General features: G+C 39.6%; 2 protein-coding genes across 6 annotated transcripts in view; one reads left to right on the forward strand and one right to left on the reverse strand.

Annotated features, from left to right (window-relative positions):
- ZUP1 (zinc finger containing ubiquitin peptidase 1) lies at nucleotides 1-10,845 on the reverse strand. Of its 2 annotated transcripts, none has more exons than XM_061990568.1 (9): nucleotides 10,381-10,845; nucleotides 8,473-8,589; nucleotides 7,113-7,222; nucleotides 6,189-6,357; nucleotides 3,778-3,966; nucleotides 3,300-3,468; nucleotides 2,504-2,655; nucleotides 1,965-2,185; nucleotides 1-756 (listed from the first exon to the last, which is right to left on the reverse strand). In XM_061990568.1, exons 1-9 carry the CDS (start codon nucleotides 10,652-10,654, stop codon nucleotides 709-711), a joined length of 1,449 nt encoding a protein of 482 aa, XP_061846552.1. In that variant the 5' UTR covers nucleotides 10,655-10,845; the 3' UTR covers nucleotides 1-708. The 2 variants fall into 2 exon arrangements, with proteins under 2 accessions (XP_061846552.1, XP_061846553.1); XM_061990569.1 differs by lacking the exon at nucleotides 10,381-10,845 and adding an exon at nucleotides 9,811-9,959.
- Nucleotides 10,725-19,580, forward strand: part of KPNA5 (karyopherin subunit alpha 5) — a 21,324-nt gene continuing 12,468 nt past the window's right edge. Inside the window, exons 1-8 of one of the 4 annotated variants that reach the window (XM_061990564.1) lie at nucleotides 10,725-10,922; nucleotides 11,199-11,518; nucleotides 13,169-13,302; nucleotides 15,627-15,728; nucleotides 15,811-15,910; nucleotides 16,672-16,766; nucleotides 17,564-17,695; nucleotides 18,591-18,679. In XM_061990564.1, the coding sequence (XP_061846548.1) occupies nucleotides 11,269-11,518; nucleotides 13,169-13,302; nucleotides 15,627-15,728; nucleotides 15,811-15,910; nucleotides 16,672-16,766; nucleotides 17,564-17,695; nucleotides 18,591-18,679 (902 nt within the window). In that variant the 5' untranslated portion in view covers nucleotides 10,725-10,922; nucleotides 11,199-11,268. Of the gene's footprint in view, nucleotides 10,923-11,198; nucleotides 11,519-12,482; nucleotides 12,562-13,168; nucleotides 13,303-15,626; nucleotides 15,729-15,810; nucleotides 15,911-16,671; nucleotides 16,767-17,563; nucleotides 17,696-18,590; nucleotides 18,680-19,580 lie in introns of those variants that run through there. The other 3 variants (XM_061990565.1, XM_061990566.1, XM_061990567.1) reach the window with 3 other exon arrangements.

Here is a 19,580-nt window from a genome sequence, read left to right on the forward strand (position 1 = left end):
TGACAGATTGTCCGGCACAGTTCCTAGAACAGGCCCCCCACCGCCCCATCCCTATCCCCTACTGTGGACACCACTATCTTAGACCTCACAGCCAGTGCTAATATTGACCCACGTCATAAGCACACTTGTTTACATGGGAGTAATCTAGAGAAGCCAGCTAAATGAAAAGAACTTCAGTAGTAAACTAATCCCTAGCGGAACCGACTCTGTTGTGAAATCACTAAACTGTCTCTGTACTTTGGAAACAGTTGCAGGAGAATTTGCTGAGGCATAATAGATATGTGTTGATCAAATTTTGTAAGAAACTGAGCATTGGCCACAGAGGCAGTATAATTATATTTACAGAGGTAATCCATGACCAGGCACTCTGACAAAGTAGTTCCATAGTATTTTTTTTCACTGCTTATTAACAGTTAACTGTGGTGCATAGTTTGCTACAGGATGGTAATGGCAAAGAAACTAAGAATATAACACATTTTCTAGTAAGACAAGTTCTATAATGATTCAGAGTTACAGATTCACCAGGAGGGCAGAGCTTTGACTGAAGAACAGAACTACAGGTTTACTCCAATGTTGTGCTTCTCCAGAGCCCCCAGCAATTTATGGAGACATAGTTTAAGTCTAAGAAATCGTTGAGTTAGGGTCACAGTCAGGAATTTTAATGTTTTGCATCCAACTAATTCCAGAAAAAGGTAATAAAGGCATCCTTCAGGGAATCTTCTCAGATGTTAAGACCTGAGAAGCAAGGCGGCAAGCCTAAAAAAAGGTGGGGACAGGAGAAAGAGAATAGTTTAATGAACAAAACGATCAGTTTAGAGAGCATTTTCCAAGTTAGTAGTTTAGTACGCTTAATGAACATAAGGGGTTATATTTCATCTTAATTAAATGGCAGTTCTCATGACCAAATTCCAAATAACTTCTATTTTGAAATATAGATCAAATTTTGAAAAGAGGAAAAAACACCCCAAACCAAACCCACCTTACTCCTCCCCAAAATCCCATGCAACACTCTTCTTTTTACTATATCCTGAATTTTAGAGTTTTTACCAGCAGGAGGAAGAGAGGATGGCTCTGTTTCTCTTTCTAATACGATCACGGACAGAAAACATTCTAGGCAATATCTCATTTTGGTATACAGATGTTAAACACAGTTTAGCATGTGACTCAGTCACCAGTTATTTCATAGTTTAACTAGAAGTCTATCCCGAAGCTAATCAATGGTGACCAGCCACCACAGAATTGGATCATGCAACCTTAGAATCAATTTGTTAGTGTAGGAAAAAGAAAGCTTAAGAAACAAAAATTATATCTGACAGTTGAAAGCTTCTAAGGTCTTAAAAAGTTGCAATGCCCAAATTAAAACATGTGAGTAGGATTTATAAAAGCGCCAGCAGTTCAAACAAGTAAGTTGCTCACAGCTGCATTTTGAATATATGATGTTCTAAGTACGTTCAGAAAGCACAATGCACTAGTTCTAGTCCCGAACCTGTGGTGACAGTGGACGATTTGGCCTCAGTGTGTATGCACTTTGTTCTTCAACTAGTAACACATCGCTTTACAAAGTTGCAATAAAAGCACCTGAACGTAATTTTGGACCATGAATGCTTTGTAAGTACCTTCTATGACCACAATAAGTGATTTAGGAGAAAATATTGTTAGAAACAGTTAAAAAAAAAAATCTTCCTAATTTACAAGTGCAAATAGCTGCAAGCTTCATAAAAGATTTAAAAGTTGTCAGTTTCATCAGGCTGGTATGCACATATGTGCAAAACTTTGGTCTGGATATCCTACGATTAATCAATTAACAGAGAATAAACAGAAAGCTGCAGAGAAGAATGAAGAAAGTGAAGAGATGAAAAAAAATTGACCATGCAATGATACATGCATATGCATTTGAGTATTAAAGAAGAGATGCAGATTCTTTTAAAACTTCTTAGACAAAAACCATTTTCCAAAATACTTACGACTTTCTCATCCAATGAGAGTACACCATCTACAGCCACTATCTGGTATTGCTTTTCTTTTAAGCTACCCACAGACTTCCGAAGTTGTCTGAGACTAGTACCATCACTGTTTTGTTTTAGCAGTTTCTGCATTTCTTGGGAAGAACAGCCCGGATCAAACAGTAGCAAACACAAGGTTTTATTCCTCCTCTCTTCTATTCCAACAACAGTACGACTATGACCTAATTTCAAAATAGAGTTACAGTACTTTAAAATAAGTTCCATTCCTCATAGCATACTACTTATTTTCGTATCAAGGAAGGTAAATAAGGTAGTTATAAGTAAAGAGCAGATGTCAAAAAGTTGAGATCCCAGCCACATTCAGCCCTTCCATCCAATGAAAATACAAACATTAATGTTGCTCTTACTAAATGAAAAAACCAAAAGGAATTAAAAGCCATGTTTTCAATTAAATGAAGCAGGAATTTAAAACAGTGCTCTGAACTGCAGCACATATAAAGGCACAGAATAGAGAGAAATCGGCATATTATGATACTGACCTTGATGCTGCAGGTAGATTGGTGGTTTGGAAGTACACACTACTTTTGCACCACCTTCATTATCTGTAGAATAGTAACGCAAAATCCACTCAAATAAACGAGGGTGTGTACCCACAGGGCCAGTCGGCTTGTGAAAGTCAATGATTTGACACCTATAGAACATTTAGAATGAAAACAACAATAAAATTTCAAGCAGGTTGTTTGTTGAAACAGCTTTTCCACCTCTCAGCCCTCTCCTCCCGCACCAAAAATGTTGTGTAGATACAGAAGTTCCAGGTATCAAGTAGTTGTTACCACTTTTATACAGGAGTAGAGGACACAATTACAAAGCAGTGCAATATATAGTGTTCAAAACTGGAGGATTTATTCTCCAACAAAGAAACACTCTGCTCAGTCTAATGAGAACTTGTGAAGCTTACAAAAATGTAAATGTTTGATTTTTGCCTAAGTGATACAGGTGGCTTTCAGAATTATGCAAGTGAATAGTTGAAACTCAGATTCTTCTGGAGAAAAAATGACTAGAGAAATTAAGTTCTTAACAATGTTTGATTTTATGCATTTATGGCATAGTTCTTCACCAACTCTCAACGATTCAAGTAGTTATTCAACTTAGGTACCTGAATAAGTAGCTACACATCTTTATGCTGCACTGAATCACATCTGTTTATATGTTTGTTTAATTTAAAGCCACCAAGGTAGTTTTGCCACCATATCCTTGGCAATTACGACATTTAAAGGTATAGCACTTAAATCAGCACTTAAAAATAATAACAACAACAAAAAAAGCATTATTTACTTTATCCTGAGACTGGTTAACAGTGAATAAATTTCACATGCTCCTATCCATGCTTTGGAACCACTCAATCTGCTGTTGAAGTGAGATGCCCCATGAGGATCAAAGCCTTCTCTCCAGGCATCTTCAATCATGGATTGAATCTTTGGTATACTAGGAATTAGTGTAGTATCTGGAACAGAAAAGCTTTTGAATTGTGGTTACAGTTACTGAAATAGTCTATTAACTGAAAATACACAGCTTCTTGTATAAGAAGTTGATGATACAAAGATGCAGCAAAAAAATGAAAGTTAAAACTTCAACCATATAGTGTCTTGCCAGTATTCACCCTTCTCATTCTTTCCACAGTAAGCTGCAGCCATGTGACAAGCGTTTAACAGGCACCATTAACCTGGTAGGCCTTGAGGTGTAAATGAAAAGGTAAAAAGTCTGTCAGAGGTTGTCATCTGAGGCATGCGAAACAAACGTGGTATTTGAATACCTCTCAGGCAGTCATTAAAAGAGCTGTTTTTCAACAGTGAGGAAAGGAGCATTTGGAAATTCCTGTAACCGCAACCCCAGCCTCTGTCGCCCAAAGATGAGTGGAAGTGATCTACTCCTGCTGAAAGCCATACATGCCTCACATCTTTGTTTTCGTTCTGATAGTACTTGCACAAAGCTTCAATGATTCCTAGAAGAAGACCAAATATAAAGTTTATCTGTAAAATGAGCTTCAAAACTTGCCAGAAAAAGATTCCTTTCCTGGCTTGGAACAGATACAGATGAAGACAATGAATAATTTGAATTAAACAGCTTGGCTACCTTATAAGCTGTGATATGCATAGAAAATATTGCAATGAAACAAGAAAAAGTAATGTCATCAATAAACCATTTCTATGCCACTGACACCTCCAGTACAACATCCCCTTAAAAATATGGAAATACCTGTACGTGTCCTGGTTTCGGGTGAGGCATTATTTTTCTTTCTAGCAGCTGATATGGGGCTGTTTTGGATTTAGCATGAGAATAATGTTGATAACACACTGATGTTTGAGTTGTTACTAAATAGTGCTTATCCTAAGTCAAAGTCTTTTTAGTTTCAGCAAGACGGTGCACAAGCAGCTGGAGGGAGTGCAGCCAGGACACCTGACCCCAACTAGCCAGAGGGCCACATGGCCATCATGCCCAGTATATAAGCTGGGGGGAGTGGCAGGGAGGGGCAGATAGCTGCTTGGGCAGCTGTCAGTGAGTGGTGAGCAACTGCATTGTGCAGCACTTGTCCTGGGTTTTACTTCTCTCCCTTTTTGTTATATGTCTTTTCATTACAATTAGCATGGTATATCATGGTATATTACTTCATTGTACTTATTAAACTGTTCTTAACCCAAGATTTTAATTTCTCCACCCCCTCCCAATTCTCCTCCCCATCCCTAGGGAGGGACTGGAAAGAGTGAGTAAGTGGCTGCATGGTGCTTAGTTGATGGCTGGGGTTAAACCACAACTGCATACTATGTAATCCTTTTATCCACCTCAAATCATTTTTCCTGGACAAACTAAGAAAAGGAATAGCACAGAATTTGGCAACTACTGTAAGTAGTTTTAGAAATATAACTTGGTGGATATTCCAAATCCTCCTTTGTTACATGAAAAAATGTGCTTGAGAATCTTCTCTCCAATTTGTATATGTAAATTTTCAAAGGCCCTATTGTCCTCCTATTGTGAAGATAATTGTTGCACAGATTATTTTTTTAATTCCTTGTTTAAGTCTAGATCGTTACCGAGAATTAATGTATTCTTTCCACTCAATACAATTTATAGAAGAGACTTAATTTTACCTGTCAAAAACCAAATGGATATTTTGTAAGCTAGACCTATTAGCAATAAGCTAAAAGACATTTGAACTATGGCCTTGTCAAATAAAGACAAGGAAGCTTTTTGAACGTGAAATAGAAATGCATTGGCACTGTACTTTTGTACCAATCACAAAATATTTCAAAAGATGTATCAATTAGTTGTCCATTTGTCCCACTCCTCTCTTGGACTTTGTAATCAAACACTGTGCGTATCTGGGACCAGCTTACAAGATACTACAACTACCTCAAACACAAGATAACAGGCTGTAGCAATGCACCTGAAGGAAAATGGACATGTGGCCCACCCACACTTTGGTGATACGAGACCGTAAGCTGCCTGAGGCTCAGACACAGGCCTCAGACTTTAGCTATATCAGACAGTGAACAGTGGGCCTGAAGAACAGTCAAGGAGGAGTTGCTTATTAGAATGTAGATATGAAGGCAGCTGTGCCTGTGCAACAGGAACTGTGTAAGCTTAGAAGAAAAATTAGATAAAGAAGAAATTAGGTAAAAGAATGTAGAAACTGCTACTATCAAGATACTACCATAGTTAAGCTTAACAAATCATATTCTGCTATTAGGTGCGTGAACAGAGCATGATAGACCGAGCTATCAAATCATAATAGAATACATCATGTACTTAGAAAAGAATAACGTATATAATGTGATTGAATGCTAAAATAAACAGCTTCTGCATTGATCATATTGGTCTGATGCGCGGTCCGTGAATCCCATCCTGCAAGGTGGTCCTTGCAACAGGCTACGGTAAATTGACAGCTACACTAGGTTAGGAACCAGTGAGTACTAAGCAGTAAACAAGCATACACTCAAGGATAACCAACTTGCAATAAGACATTTGCATCTTTTGATGCATATTTGAAACATAGCAAGCTTTATTTTCCTTATTAGTTTAGGACTAAAATGATTGATCTAGAAAATAAGGATTAGAATTAGGATCCAGCTAACGTTAAATATCCAGTTATATGCTTTGTCAAAGACAGGTTTGGTCACTAGTTTTAAAGAGAACAGTTTTAGTTGTATGGAATTTCAGTATTTTTACCTGAGGTCTTTGTTTTCCCATCATCTATACCAAAAGCCAAACATTCCATCATGTCAGCTTTTCTCTTGTGATATTCAAAAGGCTGCATCTTTCCTTTATCAACTTCCCTTTCCATATTCTTTAGGAATTGCTGCTTGTAGCCTCCAGAATTATCCAAGCCATACTGTCTCTGTAAGGGAAAGAATGTGCATGATTTAAATAACTTTTTTTTTTTAATTTGAGCAGCTGCACACACAACCAGTAACTTTGAAAACCAGTGAACTGTGAGACATAAAAACTTCAGATTTACGATAGAGCTGAAAGCCAAGCTTCACTCCTCAACAGGAATGTGGGACTATGAAAGCCACAACTGGAAGAGCAGGCACATCCCTCTGCTTCCTCTTGGCCAGTCAGCTATTGGCACAAAGGAGGAAGTGATAGTGGAAAATGAGTTGTCAGGTCACAGGTAGAGGGAAGCAGGACCTAGATGATGACTGGTCATGGAAGCAGGTGATGGTATCTAGGAAAAGGATAGCTGCTCAGGGCCTCAGGCACTCTGCCAGGAACTATGATCCAGGCTGTGCTGCAGGACAGGGCACTAGAGTTGTGTGGCACACAGGACGAGTCAGCAGACGTGCCAGAGCCCTAGGTGAGTGCAGCACAGTAGGCACAGGGAGTACCTAGCTCCAACCTCAGCCAGTGCCACTCAAAGCAGTAAAAGCCAAATAGCTCAAGGTAGGTAGCCTGCCCAGCACCTGTGCCAGGACCAGGCTTGCTGAGAACCTGTTTGCCTATAACCCCCTCCTGCACCACTGCCTCAACACAATATGTCTGATGGCACAGGTGTGACCTGGTACGGCCATGCCAGGTCATTTTGATTCCAACCTACTTAGCTTCTAATGGTCCAACTGTTCAAAATTTTACCATTTAGAAATATTACTGTACCTGCAGCTTTTTAAATTCTTCCTTCTCTCGCTTATCCTCTTCTGATCTCTGTCGTTTATCTTCTTCAGTTTGGAGACGCTGAGCTAGTTCTAGATCTCCTATGTTTCCATCTATCCAGGAATAAACATTCCAATGAGAGAGAATTTGATCAGGAGGTTAACAATACTTTAGATGGATCGTTACATTTTAAAGACTCTTTAAACAACTAGGCAGTAATTTTATGGGATACATCCCATGTTATATTTTGACCATTCAGTCTTACCAAGACTCAGACTCCTGACGTGGACAAAGTTTATGCAGTTAAAAGAAGCGATTACTGGGCAAATAATATATGTAGCTCTACTACTAAGAAACAGCTTTTGTTAACTCTGTTTCACTCAATTGTAAGCAAGAAGTTACAGTTTCTTCAATACCACACAGATACACAGAATTCCAGACAGAAGGGGTTGGAAAGGACCTCTAGAGATGATCTAATCCAACTCTTCTGCTAAAGTAGGTTCACCTAGGTCAGGTCACACAGGAACATGTCCAGGCAGATTTTGAAAACCTCCAGAGAAGGAGACTCCACAAACTCTCTGGGCAGCCTGTGCCAGGGCTCTCTCATGCTCACAGCAAATAAGTTTTTCCTCATGTTCAAGTGGAACTTCCTGTGTTCCACCTTGCGTCTGTTACTCCTTGTCCTGTCACCGGGCACTACAGAAAAAAGACTCGCCTCATCCTCTCAACACCCACAGTTTATGTATTATTTCCAAGCACTGATCAGCTTCCCTCTCCTCTAGGATAACTGCCAGCAGGTCCATAACAAAGCAACAAAACCAAATTCAGGATCAGAGAATTGGATAGCGTATATATGGGATTTTATTAGCCATGCTAATAAATAAAATTAATTTTGATTTCTTCACTTTATCGCTATGAACAATGAATCAGCACAAGCATTTAGAGAAAACAATTGTGAAAAAAACTAAATATTTCACAAGCTATAGATTTTCAGCTTATCATGCTGGAATATGCCACTGTAAATTCCATGCACATAAACCACTTACACAGCTAGAGGAAAGGAAAAAAAAAAGCTGTCTTTTAAACATTTTTGCTGCAAGTTTTAGCTTTGTCTAATATATAGTGCATTTACTTAACAAGTATGCATAGACAAACAGCTCTTTAAGCATGTATAATTAAGCAGAGCATGTGGGGAAATGATAGGACTTCTTATTAGTTATGTTAACTTTATTATGTATGTGTCCTGTTCTCTTTTTTCAATATGGAAATATTTAGTTTAAAGTTTGTCTGAGATTCTACACTGCAACATGCAAATGCTTGTAGATGCTTTCAAGTATTATCAAGCCTGTATCCTTTTATGTACCTTCTGAAAAGCTATGTTCCTCCAAGTGTAAATCCACATGTTCTTCAAGAATCTGAATGTTTGTACAGGTAAGACTGCACATTGGACATTCATAAAGATGTTCATTGTCTCCTGTGTCTGAAAAAGAAAAGTAGTTTCTTGATGAATGAAAGGCAGCAAATTCTGAACCACTCTTAACCAATTCTCTGAAGAATTTGTATCTAAATGTCTGACAATTTAACTTTTTTTCCCCTTCAATTAATCAAGTTTTGCCCCATTTAACTTACAGATCACAATTTGCTATAATATTTGTATTAAGAGATGTTTAGTTTGAATTATCATTAATGAAAAGAAATGAAAACTAACAAAAAAACACTTGCTTACAAAACTTTAGTTAGTATCTGTGATAACACAGTAGTTGGTAGGCAAAGTGAGGTTCAAAAGAACTTCTGGAGATCATTTAGTCCTTCAAAGCAGTGTCAAATTAAGCAGATTAAGTTACCCAGAGCCTCTTCCAGACAGTTAGTGCATAACTGCACACACAGACACACTTATTCCTATATTTGACCACTCTCACAGTAAAAAAGTTCTTGCATTTAAATGACATTTCCTGTATTTCAGCTTGTGCCCACCACCTGTTTTTCTGTCACTGGGCATATAGAGAAGAGGCTGACTCCATCTTTACTGCCCTCCTTTTGAGCCCTTAGATTTTACTTGCACCTTCCCAGGTTCACAAAACACTGGCATTACTACGCTGTGTTAATGATTTCTGGAAAGCATTTGTCCAAGCTAAAAGTTCACAACTAGCTGGAAAGAAACTTGATGGTATAATCTAAAGCCACCAGCAACATTTTGCATAACACCGCAAGCACACAGTTTCCTGAAACACACTACGTACATAAAAGAACTCAAAACATACTTAATGCAACTATTTTAAAAATAGCCACATACAAGGCAAGCAAGTTATTTATTCAAGCTCTGCATTATTTATAACCATAGAACTAAGACATTATTCAATGCTAAGATCTGTTTCATTGCTTTGGGTTTTTTTAAGAAAAATACATTTTTTTTAATCACAGACTATGCAGCACGGTTGGTTATACTACCACATTCTGCATCTTTGTCATCATTTGTTCTTCTTGTCAATGTATACAGCTCATTACATCATGAATATTAGGCTTCTAAGAGAACTAAGCAGAGCATACTAGCAGAGATACTAAGTTTCAGAAACGGATACCAGTAACTCTGGACTGTTAGAATAAAATTCTGAGCAGGCTTGAAATAAAATACAAGTATTGAAATAAATGTTTTCCTTACTCCAACTTTATCCCCTCAAATATCCCAATCAACGTTTAGTACCTCAGAATACTTTGGTGCTGGAACTTTCCCGAGTCTCTACTTCAAACTGAAAGCTACCTTTCTCTAACGCGTGCTGCAACTGCTCTACAGGATCCTCTCAAAGATGAGGTTTCACGAGGCAAAGTCAAACTTTTGCGACCAAGCATACGTCGAGCAGGTGAAAACCGCCTCGTCACACAAAGGCTTTACAAGTTGCTTTCATTGATAAGGACAGTGCATTTCGGGTGTGCAAAACATTGTAGGTTCCTCTGCGTTAGTGTTTTTAGCCCTGCTCTAGAGCACATTTTTCAAGAGGCACCGCCACCGCCTTCATTCACTGTCTCTTTCTAAACAAACGACTTCTCCCTGCCCCCTTCAGCCACTCCCCTTTGTTCACATCCACGAGCGGTCTCGGAGCTCTCCGGCTGCACTCGCCGGGAGGAAACCGCACCGGCGCTCCGTCCGCACCTGGCACGGCGCGTCCACCTCGGGCGCTCAGTGCCCAACACACCGGGGATCGGTTCTCCGCCCCCTGCCCAGGTGCCGCGGCCGACTCCGACCCCCACGGGGCCCAGGCACGCCGCCCCTCACCTGTGCCTGGGGCGACCAGGAGGTGCCCGTGTCGCGCCCGGACATGCGTCTCCAGCTCCAGCCCTGCCGCCTCCCCACAGAAGGGGCACTCGGGCAGCTCCTCGGCGAGTTCGGCGGGACGGCTAACGCTCGACAGCCCCGACTCTGGAGTGGCCACCTCGATGTGCCGACGGAGCTCGCCGCAGCCTGAGGCGGCGGTGGCGGCGCAGAGCGGGCAGCGCGGCTGGTGGCCCAGGGCAGGCAGCGCGCACCCGCAGGCGGCACACACCACCATCGCGCGCCAGCGGCCGCCCAGGCGCCGGCACCTGTCACACGACCACCCCGCGCCAACGGCCGCTCCGCGCCTCGCCTCACGTCATACGTCCCACGTCACGTCCCGCCCGCTGCCTGCTGGGAACGGAGGGGCCCGCCCGCTGGCCGGTGCGGCGCGCGCCGGGGCGGCCTCCGCCATCTTGGATCGAGACCGGTTGCCGGCGCCGCGCTGCGGAGCGGGGCTTTCTCGCTGGGAGAGCGGCGGGCGCCGCGGGACCCCGCTTCAATGGGTAAGAGCTCTAAGCGCCGGCAGGCATGGGCAGGAGCCGGTGGGATTGTTTGTGCATTCCTCCGTGTTGGGGTGTGGTACGCCTTACCGTAGGGCTCCCCGGTGCAGGCCGGGCTCTGGGCTCCCGCCCGCTGGCCGCTTGCGGGGACGGCAGTAGCCGGGCGCTGCCACGCATAGTAGCTCTGACTGCCGGGCGGGGCGGGCGGTGCTGGGACGGGGCCCGGAGAGCCCCGTCCCGGGGTCTTCCCGCGCCACTCTCTGCTGCTTCTTCTCTCAGAAAGCTGCCATCCTCCCACCTCCCTGCCCTGCGGCCGACGGAGGGGGATTTTTCACCCTTTCTTCAGCGGATGTATGTTGAAGAGCTTCGCTGGTCTGTCTGCGAGGCCGGGGTGGGTGTGCTGTGGGCTGAGCAGCCGGCAAGGAAAGATGCGGTCCGGCTCGGAAAGATGCGGTCCGGCTCGGAAAGATGCGGTCCGGCTCGGCCCTACGCCAGGTTCTGGCTGGTGCTGTGCCTCTGGTGCGGCCTTCCCCCGGCGCTGCTGGTCGGTGAGCGGTCGGTGCTGCAGCAAAGCGCCGTGTTTAAGGACCTGTATATAGGTAGGAGTGGGTAAAAATATTGTTAGTAGGGTAGGTCTTAGTCTAGGCACAACAAGTTGACGAAATGAAGGCTATGGTGCGTGGAGAGATTCAATGTCGGAACTAGTTTAGGTTTGCAGGGCAGGAGTGCAGACTCTCTTGGATCTAGACGCACAAGTCGTGAAGCCTGAGCAGATCGGAGACTGACAGTCTTTTTACCCTTATGATGCCTATACCAAAACCCTTGTGGGAGGAATGGGGCTACAGATTCATAAGCATTTCTTCTTGAAAATGGTTTCGATGAGAGCTTTCTCCCAGTTGAGCTTCTGTGACTCCTCATAGAGCTGGTGACCTAAAACTGAATTACTTTTAATGCATGCTTCTCTTATTTGCTTCATTGCTTGGCATGACAGTTTGATTGGCACAACTATATCACCAAGGCATGAATGATTAAGGAAGTGATGATGTCTTAGGACTAGTTAAGCCAGTAGTGTTGTTGGAAAAATTATCTGCTTAAATTGTACCTCAAAAGTTACATGTCAGTTACTGGAACATTACTTTAGAGGGTGGCATGCTTTAGTATTGTGGTGCTGAGATAGCAGTAGTTTACTAAGGTTCTCGTGAAGCAAATATGTCTGGGTGAACAGGCTGCTGAATCTGTGGAGTGTGTTGTTGATCTCAGCCTAAATCTACAGGTTGTTGTCCCCTTTCAGCTTGTGTTTATTGCTCAGCAGCCCTTGAATATTAAAAAAAGAAATCTGAAAAAATAGTCGCAGCATGGAAATTGATAAAGAATTGTGCTGAGCTCAAGAGCTGTAGTTCAGATTTTTTCTTGCTGTGGAAGAATTACAGACAAGTGAGTGTTCACGTAGAGTCTTAAATCATAGTTTTGACAGTTATTTCTCAGAGTAAGGTTTTAGCTTTGAAAACAAGTTCCATGCTATTAACAAACTTTTTCTGTCTATTTGATCATTTCAATGACAGAATGAGGTTATCACTTCTCACTGTTGATATTCCTGAAATGACAATCGGATTCTAATCCATCTAAAGCACTGTTGATTAGAGTGAGTCAATAATTTTGTTAGTCTAAAATGGAAAAGAGTATGCCTGTCTAGGTGTTTCTGACCCTGAATTTCTTTTTCTGCATAGTTTAGAAGGAAACACAGCATAACCTTCAGATTCTATTTGCAGAGTAGATGTCTTAAAAAAATAAGAATGCAGTAAGAAAGTAAATGAAGTGGTAATTACTACAGGTTTTCTTCTTAGATTTGTCGTTGATTTTTAATATCTTTCATGTCTCCTTTATGAGAGGAAGAAGCAAATTCTTTTACTTGCTGATAGACTAAAAAGTTTAGCAAACACAATGTGTTTTGCATTTTGCTTCTCAGTTTGCTCATAAGACGCAGAATTTCTTTTGCATGATCTTATGCTTTTTAATGAAATATCTGACCCCTGAGATGAGCTGTAGTTTAATGTGCAGTTTAGAAATGCCTATGTAGGCAAGGATTTTCCTTTGATTTCTACCTAGGAGATTTTTGTTGGTGAATTGAGTATGGAAAGCAACTCAGGAATATATATAGCTGTTGCTGTAGATACTTTTCTAGCACAAGAGATGGCAGATTTGCCTTGCCAGGTTTGGCCTTTTGGAGTAATTTTTTTCTTTTTTAATAGACAACATGGCAAGCCCGGGTAAAGATAACTTCAGAATGAAAAGCTACAAGAATAATGCACTTAATCCCCAAGAAATGCGCAGACGAAGAGAGGAGGAAGGAATCCAGCTTCGGAAACAGAAAAGGGAAGAACAGGTGAGTATCTTGGAGGCCTGTTAACTGTTAGGTGCTTCTGAAACTAAATTCAGATATGTGAAAGGACTTGAGCAGGCTTCTGTGGAGGAGAATCCAGAGCACCACGTTGAATGTCTGTTTTCTGTGCAATCTCAGGGAGCACCAGATACTTCTCAATGCGACCATGGCAATGAACTGAAGTCCTCTTAATTCACTAGGGCACACAGAGAAGAAACACATGTCTTCAGTTTATTCCATAGTCTAATTTAAATATGTAAGACTGTGCTGAAAGGACACTCTTATTTCCAGTGAGGATCAGAAGTCTTGCATTTTCTTCCAGAGTGTTTAGGCCAAAGTTGTACTGTTAGAAGGGAGAGGATTATTTTCATCTTTGAAGCTGTACTTCAAATTGCCCAAGAGCTTTTCTACAGTAACTTAGTAAAGTGGCTACCAGTTGTACGAGCTATTACTCATAACATTTGCAGTTGTCTTAATTGAATTTTTATTGATGAGAGTTCAGGTAGCATTGTATAATTTAATGGTTTGTGGTAGTTCCTTTTCTCAGAATGTAGTTACTTGCCAGGAAGTTAAGGAATACAGATTATTTTTCTGCTTGGTCCGAAGTGGCTGAATTTGTCTCCCACAATGTATAGAGTGTCCCAGCCACTGTTCTGTAGTCTTCTTGGAAGTGGGAATGCTCACCCTTCTTCTGGGGAAGTGATGCTACTGCATGGGAAAAGAATTGAAGTTGCTTGGGCCAGAGACGTAAGAGTAAGAGGTAGAATGATTCTGGAGTGTTTACTTGTGAACGAGTATTGCAGTTACTGGTTAAAATTTTGTTTGTGCAGTTTGTAGTAAATACTCTCTAGATAAATTATGAAAATAAGCTGTGTGTCCTATCATATGCCGGCTGTTACAACAATGAGAATTTTGCTATGATATTGCTCTTAACTTGTTGGACTGGTGTTTTCCAGCTCTTCTTGAACTGGGGAGAACAAGTTTATGCAGGGAGATGAGACTGCTTTTACTCCAGAATAAATAGTAGCTGGTAGATAGACCATGATCCTAACAATAACAGTTTATATATTTCAACCAAGAACTCCTTTGCCCTTGTTGAATGCTAGAATGTCTGATGTTCCTAGAAGGGAAATGCTGTTTCCTCTTCCTTTCTGAGTTTAAATGGAATTAAACCTTGTTTACATCCAGGATTCTGCAATTGTGTTGTGCCCAGGATTGTGACCAATACAGGAATGTGTTCAACTATGGCTTGTTTTAGGTTCCTTTTTGAAATATGTATATATATAAAAATAGAGTTGCTTCTGCAGTTTTGGGCACATACAGTAGCAGAAATCTTTAGGTGCCTATAGATGCCTAGAGGACACTTACAGATACCTAGGTGTCTATAGACACGTAGAGGACAAAACCATCAGGATTTAATAGGAGGTTTCATTAACAAGTGAAGTCTTAGTCAATGGACTGAGATGATACCATTTATCTTTAAAGATAGCAACCTAATAGTCTTAGAATTGTTAATTACAGCACTTGTAGCTGTCATACTGGATTAAGGATAAAAATTTAGGTTTGATTTCTACAAGAAAACAGGCTAGTGTGAATGTTTTGCTTGTAAATCAGAAGATGGAAGGACACTTATTAAACATAACTTGTTAAATACTAAAGTGCACGTTTGTATTTTGAGCATAGGCAGTGCATGTAGCCAATTGTAAAGCAATTTTTGGACAGGGAATGTTTAATGTTACATAATTTGAAAGTTCACCTTGACACCACTATTTTTTATCCAACTATATTAAAATAATGTTTCTGGTTTAATTTTTCTGTATATGAAATACAGGTGCTGTTTAACTGGCATGCAAAGAAAGTCCAGAGATATTGTTTGATCCCTTCGGTTGAAGAGAGGAATTCAGTGTGCTGAAACATAGGCATTGCCTCTGTGTTGCTGATTTTAGCCTATAAACTGAAAAGGGAGAAAGTAGCTTGTAAAATAGTGTTCCCTGCTTAAAAAAAAATGTTCATTATGAAACTAAAAGAAAAAACATCTGTATCTTCTTTTTCTTATATGTGGAAAAAATTATGGAGCTTTGCTAATTAAAAAGAACTTCTGTTTTGAAGTGTTACAGTGCAGTTTATCAAGATACAGATATAGTAGTGTTTTTCTCCTTTATGTTCTTTAAACTTTCACATAGAATTCCATTTGCATGGATGAGTAGGAAGGTGAGTAGTTGAAATACTTTGACTAGTGTTGGTGAAAGCATTTCCTTAAGTGTATGTCACCAGTACCTGCTCTATGATAAGTTCTAACAAATCCCCAAAATTTAATCTCTGTTCAGCTGTTTAAACGCCGGAATGTTTCTCTCCCGGGAAGTGAAGAATCTATGGTAGAAAGCCCCATTCAAGATCCTGATGTCAGTTCTACTGTACCTATTCCAGAGGTGAGTACTTTAGAGCGTGTCGAGAATGTTGTCTGTTAAGGTACATAGTACTAGACATCAGAAACCCTTCTGTCATTTTTAGGAAGAAGTTATTACAGTAGATATGGTGCAGATGATTTTCTCAGATGACCCTGATCAGCAACTCACAGCAACTCAGAAATTCAGGAAATTGCTATCTAAAGGTATGTACACCTTGCCTGGTTTTTTGTTGTTGTTCTTTCTGTGTTGTCAATACGAATTTTAGTCATAGAGAGTCAGTTAATGTTTAGTTTTGCTTTACTTTAAAATAGAGCTTGCTGAAACTTCTAGTTCTGTTTTATAGAGAAATCGTGCCAAAACTCTTCCAACCTAATGGCTTCGTTATTCTAATGTTAAGTCTTTCAGACAAACTAACAAAAGCAAGGATGTTTTGATTGAAGTGTCCAGGGCAGTAACTGCACACTAACATTTCTGACAGTACTTGTTGCAGTGATTCAGTTTCTGCTTCTTGTTCTGTAATTGAGGGGAGAAAAATTATATGACTGGCAAATAGTTGTTACTTGGTTTTGTTGAGACACTAACATGATATTTGTAAAGCATGATAGGTAAAGCTATGCTTGATCATTTAAAATAGTATCTAATCATAATTGCTCTGCCACTGACCTGAGCTACTGATTGAGGGAGTGATGTTTTGTAATGTCATACCAGCATACCAATGGATAATATTATGTGTTACTGTTTTTATACATAATAGAGTGTTTGATAAATTGTAGCACTTTGTGGAGATGATCATGCAGTCTCCTAAAGTCAAAAGTTTATCTCCTTTGTTTGAGATTAAAATGATCGAATGCTAAAAATTGTAGTAAGAAACGAGAAACATATTCATATTTTGTGTTATACTGAAAAGGTAATATTTTTTGTTTTTCTTAGACTTACATAATTATGGGGTTTTTTTATTCCCTAGAGCCTAATCCGCCTATAGATGAAGTCATACAAAAACCAGGAGTAGTACAGAGATTCGTGAAATTTCTAGAGAGGAATGAAAATTACACTCTGCAAGTGAGTTTGACTGGTACTGACTGGGGTTTTGGGATGGGATTAGAAACTTCCCACAAAAGCTTTGGAAAGCATGTGACTTTTTCTAATAAGCAAATTTATTTATTTTTAACCATTTAAGCTGTAAATTTAAATTATCTAAAATGTCTGTTACTGCCTTTGAAATTGTGGCCTGACTGTTGTGACTTTCATAGTAGTCTTTAGGGTGGCATATTCATCTGGTCAAATACTTGGGTATTGAAAGCAAGATGTGTTTAAGAGGGTTTCCAGAGTCCTATATTAAGATCATCGGCAGTGATATGTTTGCGGAATCTGTTTTATTTGAGTTGAGTGTATGGTAGTACTTTTCAGTTGAAATCTTCAAAATGAAAACAGGAAACTGGAAAGCTTATGTGAAGCCTTTTAGAAAATGTTTGAAGATAAAATAGGAGTAACTAGTTCTGTCTGCTTGTGGTAGCCCATGGAGTGGCACTTAATCCCTGTGTACATTCATACTAGAAGTATTAACTTAATATAAATATAAGAGTTTTATATTAGATAAAATTTTGAAATCTTCCTTACAGCTAGTGCTGCAAGCCAAAATGTAAAAATAATTTAGCTATAGAATGTTCTTATTAAATAGAAATGCTATCAATGGCAGTTATTGTATTGTACAGAAAGTGCAATAATAGTAATAGTTGCATTTCAGTGGAAAGGAGAAGTTGGAAAATTAACCCCTGCAACTCTCAGGTCAAACTGCTATACATTAATGTGACTTTTACTGCTTAGTGGTTTAAAATAGTCTATGTGCTCCTCAACAGTTCGAAGCAGCTTGGGCTTTGACAAACATAGCATCTGGAACTTTTCTACACACCAAAGTTGTAATTGAAACAGGAGCTGTTCCAATTTTTATTAAGTTGCTCAGTTCAGAACATGAAGATGTACAGGAACAGGTAACTATTTTCTTGAAGTGTTTTATAACTACTTAAAAGTAATTTATGAGTGTCTTTTTTGGAGTATGTGTGACTAGAGAGGTTTTGAGCCCCGTATGCCTACTAGCCCATTGATCTGGCTCCAGGAAGATAAAAATTTACATTCCTTATATTTTTTCCCTGTTTTTTTTTTTCCCCTCTGATTATGTCAGCTTTCTTTGAACCGAATTTTTATTTCATGTTTTTGAGAAACTTGAAGAAAGCATCTTATTTCTGTTGTGGCATTTACAGATGGACAGGATCTAAGACACCATAATAGAAATAATATAGTAGAAAACAGTGTGAGGTTTTTTGCCTTTATGTTACAGCTTAATTTCCTATATCTTTCTGCTCTTACATTTTATGTTACAGTCTTCATTAACATTTTCCTGATTTATTTTGATTTTGAGGGGTTTTTTGGTTATGTTCAAGGGAGGCTGTAATTTACTGTCTTCTATTTATCAGATTCAAAAGTTTATATAGCGAAAGGGCATGATTTTACTTTTTTATTCCTAGTATGTTTTTTGCAACTTTTAGTCAGTTTTATTGACTCTGTTACACACAGTGAGCAAATGTAAGTATTGAAAAGAGTGTGTGCATCCTTTTTGTTGAAAAGCACACAGGCAGCAACTAAGCATCATGGCAGCAGCTGCTCGCAGAATTTTTCTCCTTGAAAGGATGACTTCCAGTGTAGGCAACTGACTTTGTGTGAGTTCACAAAAAATGCAATCTAGAAATCAGTAGTCGTCTGAAGCTTTACATTTGGAATGATACTGGCTTTTTTATTCTAGAATATTTTCTGTAAAAAAAAATAGATTTTCTGTAAAAGCTGATTTGCAAGCATGCATAAATTCACCTGGATACTTTGCTTTTCAAGGCAGTGTGGGCTCTTGGTAACATCGCTGGTGATAATGCAGAATGCAGAGACTTTGTGTTAAACTGTGGAATATTGCCACCCCTCTTGGAGTAAGTATTGTAAATTAATACTAAAGCTATAGTATAACCAAATAAATAACTTCAGCTTACAGTTTATTTGAAAATAATATAAGCTTTTTGCTAAATGAGAATGTTTTGGAGATTTTTTAAATTGTACTGATGTGAACCTAATGTTTTGGATTATCTGAGCTTCACACATATTTTAATTAGTCCATGACTGGAAGCTTTCCAGTGTTTGCAAAAGGAGAGAACAGTTATGAAATTTCTTGTATTGTGCAGAACTCTGTGGGAGATATGATTTAATTTGCACTTGCATTTGTGTGACTCCAACAGACTGGGCCATGGGCTCCTTTTGTCCAGTAGCTGCAAGCTCTCGTCTTGCTATCTATCTATTTGTTGAGAGGAGCTAGCGGAGTAGTAGTTGTTAAATGGGCTGTGTTCCGCCAGATTTCTGTTCACTGGGAATATAACTCCAGCTTGTACTACACACTTACCATAGGATGTAAGGTAACTTCATCCCATTAAAAATTCACAGGGAAAAAATTTACACAACACAGTTTTTCTTCAATTTATTATTGCTTAAAACAATAAAATGCTTTCATACATTTGTAAAATAGCTAAAAACGATAGAGGAGAAAGTTACTACCTTCCTCGAGGCTTTAAAGGATTAAAAATTTTAGGTGTTTTGGTCTGAATCTGAAAACAAAACTGATTTTTCAGTTGTTGAGTCTTTCACCTTTTCAGTGAAAACAGTAAGGTGTTATTTTTTTTTTAGAAGATCTTTTAAATTCTAACTCTTTATGAACTATTTTTAGTATTATTAATTACATTCTCTGAATGAATACCTCCAAGTTAATTCAAAGAGGTTGCACCACTTTGCCCCTTCTAAAGACAGTCAGAAAAGATACATCGGATTATTTTTAATGTCAGC

The sequence above is a fragment of the Colius striatus genome, chromosome 2, assembly GCF_028858725.1.
Source record: "Colius striatus isolate bColStr4 chromosome 2, bColStr4.1.hap1, whole genome shotgun sequence".
Classification (NCBI taxonomy): Eukaryota; Metazoa; Chordata; class Aves; order Coliiformes; family Coliidae; genus Colius; species Colius striatus.